General features: G+C 39.3%; 1 protein-coding gene across 2 annotated transcripts; it reads left to right on the forward strand.

Annotated features, from left to right (window-relative positions):
• The first annotated feature begins 4,685 nt into the window (after positions 1 to 4,685).
• Positions 4,686 to 6,379, forward strand: coa6 (cytochrome c oxidase assembly factor 6). 2 transcript variants are annotated; one of them, XM_084346565.1, is made up of 3 exons: positions 4,686 to 4,852; positions 5,299 to 5,454; positions 5,667 to 6,379. In XM_084346565.1, the coding sequence occupies exons 2-3, from the start codon at positions 5,311 to 5,313 to the stop codon at positions 5,763 to 5,765; spliced, it is 243 nt and encodes an 80-aa protein (XP_084202691.1). In that variant the 5' UTR covers positions 4,686 to 4,852; positions 5,299 to 5,310; the 3' UTR covers positions 5,766 to 6,379. The 2 variants fall into 2 exon arrangements, with proteins under 2 accessions (XP_084202691.1, XP_084202690.1); XM_084346564.1 differs by having other exon boundaries at positions 5,247 to 5,454; positions 5,667 to 6,376.
• Position 6,380: the final 1 nt, after the last annotated feature.

A 6,380-nucleotide genomic window follows, 5' to 3' on the forward strand; every position in this document is an offset into this window, starting at 1 on the left:
GTGTGTGCTTTGGCCTTTTTACAGACTATGTGTGTCTGACTGTGATCTGACATTTACCTTCCTGCATACTAAAGGTTCCACCAGAGACAAGTCATGTGACTGATCTTGCACCTACACACTCTCTACTTTATCATGTGAGCACTGAAGACTACCACCATTTAAGACATTTTTTTTATCCACGCATCAGCCACAATTTCTCTAATTACTGGATTTTCATAAATCAACTGCTTTATCAATTTATTAAAGAATCATGCCAGTGACATTTTTCATTATCACTTTTCTTTAAATTTTTGAATTGTTTCCCAAAAAGACATCATATTGCACACATTGAATTTATGTAAATAAGTTACGTATGTTAGCACATGTTGATACATGGAGGGACTGAGCAGGAATCTAGATGTGTAGATCCTGTTGTGCATACACACATTATCATCTCATTAACCTTAATCCAGTGAATCAGAGGAAAATGTTTATATATCAGTTTCTATGAGTTCCCAGAAAGTAGACACATAAAGAGAGTGGAGAGAGAGAAATGGACATATACTGTAGGTGGATCAAACAGTGTTTCTACAGAGATGCTTCATGGACAATACAAATACAAATTGGTTTGAGGCCATTTACATCAAATCTCATACACTGAGGCCAAAGCACATCATTTTTAGGGACAACCTCTTTTCTAGGCAGCCATTGGTTAACTTGGGTTAAAAGGCATTACTACAAGATATGTTACTTTGGAAAAAATATTGCATATATGTTTCAGGTCTCTACAGTTTGATTTTGATGGTGTACTTAATACATTAAATAGCTATACTACCGACCAGACAGCTAAGATTTCTACGCTTTGAAAACACTACTTACTAGTCATGAAGTGTATGATGATGAGCAGCTGCACCAACTGGAAACCAAAACCTGCAGTAAGGACTGCAGTTAAAGTGAGGTCAGTACAGCTGAGGAAACCATAAGGTGCCTCACAGTTAACCAGACTGACTGCTGTGAGTTAAATCTAACTACTTTCATACATCGAAGACTTAACAGTAAATATACAGTACTTTGCCATCTCAGGCTCCTTTGGGGTTTCAGGCTATGCCTAACAACCACTTGCAACCACTGTATATCAGTCTTTAGACCTAACTGTTCTGTGTCATATACTGTCATCCGTCTTTTGACATGCTGGCTGAGCTGACACTGACCGACAGGTGACAGCAGGCTCATGACCATTGCAGCTCGTCCTTTGTCCATGAAGTGAGTGACATTGTGTTGTCGGGTTGCCTTTGTGTTGTGTGAATGATGAACAATCCCTTTTGTAAAGGGGCCAACTGATAAATTAATGTTGTTTTTAATACTTCACGATAGTAAGGCTCTGGCTCCAGACTGTGATAGCTGGTTCTTCATTATGGGACAGATGCTCATTTAACATTTAACAAAAAGTCATTTTGTCACTAATCGAGCGATCTTTCCACTTAATATTAGTCATGATGGCAATGATGTGAATGGATAATACATCATACTGCTGCAATCTAATTGCCCTCTTCATGTTTCTAGTCCTCTTCACAAATAATCTAATGCCCCCTCACAAGACTGCTGCAGACAGAAAGAGGAAATGCTTTGTTGCTTTTAAAAGCCTTGAACGCCTGTGGATACACTACCTCACTAGTTTTCTTGAAAAGACAACAAAACAAGAGTTCAAAAAAACTGGGAAAATAACAGCTCTCATAGTCGAATGAAAGCCTCTTTCACACAGCATCTAAAACCAGTGACCTGTGAGAACTATGTGAAGGGGAGTCTGCAATACCCAACAGGGTGAGAAACTTATGGTGCCAGGAACCAAGCTTCAAATCCCACTGATGCTACCTATGTTGAATAAGTACAAACTTCTATAAAAATAATTGTACTGTGAAGCAACCCTGAGGCCCTAAACAGAAGTACAAACCTTCTCTCTTTTTTCTGCTTTTGTCTTATTATAAGGAATACATTTTCCTTTCAAACCTCTTAGACCTTTTGAACAGGTTATATGCTAATATTTCAGTGCTAATAGCTCTGAAAATAATGTCTAGGAGAGATGTACCTCAGCTGAAGGTCATGGATCTGCAAAGAACAACCATTACGGGGGATAAAGGTCACTGTGATGATGTTTAATTATTAAAGTAACATCCTAAGCATGATATGAAGACTCAAGACTCCAGAGAGCTTTAATGTCAACCCGTCCATATACAAGAAGACAGTTTGGATGACATTTTGTTCTTCGGTGGCCATCAGTGCTTCTTTTAAAATTTAAGCAGTGCAAAACAAGACTGTCGACCTAAGGTGCCATGACAAAAAAACAACTACAAAGACAGAACAAAATGTAGTTGTGTAAACCATTGAGGATTTCAAGAGTGGTTGTCTTTAAGTGGATGTGTGAATTTGTAATAGCAAAAAAAGTTTCTGTGACATTGAATGTGAGCGTGTGTGTGTCTATATGTATATAAGTTATGTTAGGCGAGAGTGGCGGCTTAAAGACATTAACCATAGTTGTACCAGGATGCGGTGTGACATCAATGTTAGTATCCCCTTAAAAAGCGTTAAATGGGATTTTATTTAATTCTGCTTACAAGCATCCAACTGTACCTTAAATAAACATGGTGGCATAATCCTTGGTGTCTGTGTTGTTATATTGGGCCCTAGCGTTCTTACTCATGGCTTCCTCCTGTGGTGTTTCTGTCACAGATCATGTGCTGATCAAACAGTGCAGGTGGTGTTGTGACATATTTTCCCTTGGATTCTCTCTTGATGAATTACACTACATGAGTTAATTTAAGTGGTGTGGTAACACAGTTAACTGAAATGACAATGCAAATGTGTGCATCACACATGACAGACATGGGGAAGACACCCATTCTTCATTACTCAGAGATTTACAACATGACTTCCAAACTTTGCCATCTTCCTGAGAGCACGATGCTTTTTTTTTTCCCTTTAAACTTGGCTACATCTGCACAGCAGCTATCTGATATGCACCTCCTTATCATTTTACCTGAATGTTATTCAACCACTCCATTACACATGATTCTTGTAATGTGAAATAGGCTTCTGTTGACACAATGATAGCAGTCTCTTTGACACTGGCGTAATGTGAATCCTGTTAGATATGAGTATGATATAGCTGGGCTGTTGGTATTCTGTCAAGTAGAATTTTCTTTCTAAAGTTTAAAATGTTATCTACACACACAGGGAGAACATGATGGGCCTTTTCCTACTGAGGTGGTGAAATGCTTACTGTTACTGACAATTTGAACCTTTGAGACTGATAAACATTTTTGAAAACCTTTCGATCTTGCCTTTAATAGACTCTGAAGTGAATTAAGAGCAGGTACAGAAAACAGTATTTATGAAAATGCTAACCTCACTACACTAACTCGCCTACTTATGACATGCTCATTTGCAGGAATTGTGTGTATATGCACTCCCATACAAAAGGACACATTTTTAACAGTTTTAACAGTTCTTGCGAAGGAGCTTTTTTCTCTCTAGACTAAAATAAAAACACTCAGTGGAGGAAACAAACTTGAAGTGAGGTCAGTAAATGGTGTGTGATATGAATAGTGAATGAAGTTCTGTCTCTGAAGCAGCTAAAGAGACACACTCAAGTCTCACACACACACACGCACAGGGCGACAAACACTTACTTTCCTAAGAAGAGGGTGAGCGCCTCACCCAGTACTTGTTGTTTCGTTCCCTTTAGTCTGCACAAGCAAATGAACCGAGATGGATCGCTGCTGGGCGCCATGGCAACCAACGGGGCTATTCTCCATCACTGTGGCCGAGGGAGGGAGAGGAAGACAGGGAGAGAGTTAATCAACAACACACAATTTCATCCTGCCTTTACTCACTGCCAAGCTATACACACACAAACTTTATCGCACATTCATGTACCTCAGTGACACACACTTTGTTGTGCTGTGGAGGAAAAGAGGCTTTCAGGGAGGAAATCGACAGTCACAAAGTTTTTCCAGCTTGATTTGAATTGAATGCACACAAAAACATACACAATTGTAACTTTTAACCTGTAGTCACCACTACTACAATTAGGAATACATTGGGGAAGACAGGTGGGAAATGTTAGCGAACACAAACTTGAACTTATACCATACCGTTGTCGAATACCATTCATTTTAACAGTTTAATTCTAACCTAGGGGGAATTTTTTTTCTTCTTTTGAGAAAATGACATCCACTACCATGCCAAAGCATTTGTACATAAAATAATTTGGATATTGGAGCCCTGTTAGAAGTTACATAAGCTCTGAAGAGAAGAAGCAGTGTTAAAATATAATTCACGCATATAATTAAGCTAAAGAAGGATGCTACATTTGCTAATAACTCACTCCTCCTCACCTGTTGCTTCCTTTCACTCGAATTTATCATGGCAGCCAGAGCAAAACCCTCAACAAACGAAACACAAGTTACATGAGACGTCATATTTTGTTTCAGGACGTCGTCTGTTGTATTTCTGGTTAATTTACCTTGACTTATTTAGCTGTTAATAGTCACAATTAATGGAAAACAAACGTGTCGCCTGAGTTTCATTTTTTAACCAACTGCGCCATCACCCGGTGCATTTCGTCAATCACGCCGACACAACGTCATCACCAAGCGACACGGAAGTGCTTCTGTGCGCGTCCTTCACATGGATCTAATACATCCATGGTCCTTCACTCCACTCAGTGCTACAACAACACGTTACAAAAGTGTCGTGTTTGTAGTGTAGTAACGGTGTTATTTATTGTTTTTTCGGGTTTTATAGAGTGACAGAAGCTCAGAGCAGCGGTGTTTGGGAGTATTAAATGCTTTTTGAGGATTAAACGTCTTATTCGGTGAGTGACTGTTGAGTTTATTACAGGAGAGCTCAGTTACTGTCAGCTTACCTGCTAAATATTAGCTGAATGGAAATTTAGAGGGATTCAAAGTCAGTTATTTGTTGTCTAGTATCCAAGTAAACATGGTAGAGTGGTGTTATGTAGGCTAATTGAAAATGTTGAGTCTTTTAAGGCTGGTGTATGTATGTAAATTCGTAGTATAAAGTTATAGCCTGCAAAAAGTATAAGTCAGAGGGACAGTATATGAGGATAAACAGTGAACAAATGTAGCATTAGGTAATAGTAGACTCACTGTAATGGGAACTTTTGAGACATAGGTTGTAGTTTTTAGTATGGCATACCCCAATTGTTCATAATGGTGCTAATCAACAGTTTTTCCTTCACATTGCAGATTACTCATTCCTATCTACTTGCCCAGTATTTACATTTAAAGTCTCTGCAAGGTTCAAGCAGGGATGTCGGCTCCAAACTCTGCAGCGAGGAAAGCCTGCTGGGAGGCCAGAGACAAACTGTGGAAGTGTCTGGATGACAATGATGACAAAGCTGCATCCTGCCAGAAGTTCCAGAGCGAGTTTGAGGCAAATTGCCCGGCACAATGGGTAAATTGTCCCATCTTTTTATCTTTAGTGAGGTCTGCATTTAGTGTGGACCGTGATGTCAGAGAAGATGAAATGACTATATAAATGTATTTAAATGAGAATTGTCAATCTTGAAAGCTGTTTTTAAATTAAAATAAGACTCTCACCATTCAAAGTAGCACACTTCACTCGAGTTAAAGTAAGAAGGCCATCTTTTCCCTTTTCATCCACAGGTGAAATATTTCACCAAGAGGAGAGGCTTCCTTAAATACAAAGAGAAGATGGAGTCAGAAGGTTTCACACCAGCTGAAGGCCCCAATCAGCCCTCCTAACCACTGGACAGCAGACCATCACAATCTGCAGACTGAAGTGACTTGTACCCTTTTTCAGACCAGGCCCAGAGGTGCAGGACTTGGAGAGGAGTTTCCCAGCTCTACCATGGACAGCTTGTTACCTTTATCATTATTTATTTATACTGATGTAAGCTGCATGATAATATGCGAACCATGCATATTAGCAGCTCCAACTGCCAGCATTTATTTATGCTGCCCTCCTCAGAAATGCATCGAAATATGTTAATCTGCCCGGCTGGTCTGAGAGGTTTGATAACAAAGGATACAAAATGACAAAACTGGGACAAGATCCACTGTTAGTGAATCCAGTTTTCTGAGTCAGTTGGACGTCACCTGGAAATGACGTGATGGTCTCACTGTGGATACATTTTTCTGTTGTTCCTTGTGAAATTTAAAATGATGTTGGAATACTTGTAATCAGTGCTGCTGATCCTATTTCCCAATTATATGAACACTGTCCAAGGTTAATTTTCTGTGATTGTGGGACAAACCAGTCATAATTTGATTAATTAACTACCTACCTTTAAATTCTAATACAGAGCCTCTTTAGGCAAAATCTCAAAAGTGTGACTGACTTGTGGTGTCGAATGTAAA

The sequence above is a fragment of the Pagrus pagrus genome, assembly GCF_965226575.1.
Source record: "Pagrus pagrus genome assembly, chromosome: 23".
Lineage (NCBI taxonomy): Eukaryota > Metazoa > Chordata > Actinopteri > Spariformes > Sparidae > Pagrus > Pagrus pagrus.

Bases quoted from the DNA above. Each gene is read 5' to 3' on its own strand.
- coa6 (XM_084346565.1), top strand. From the start codon at position 5,311: ATGTCGGCTCCAAACTCTGCAGCGAGGAAAGCCTGCTGGGAGGCCAGA. The intron at 5,455-5,666 runs GTAAATTGTCCC...TTTCATCCACAG, and splicing joins CAAATTGCCCGGCACAATGG to GTGAAATATTTCACCAAGAG.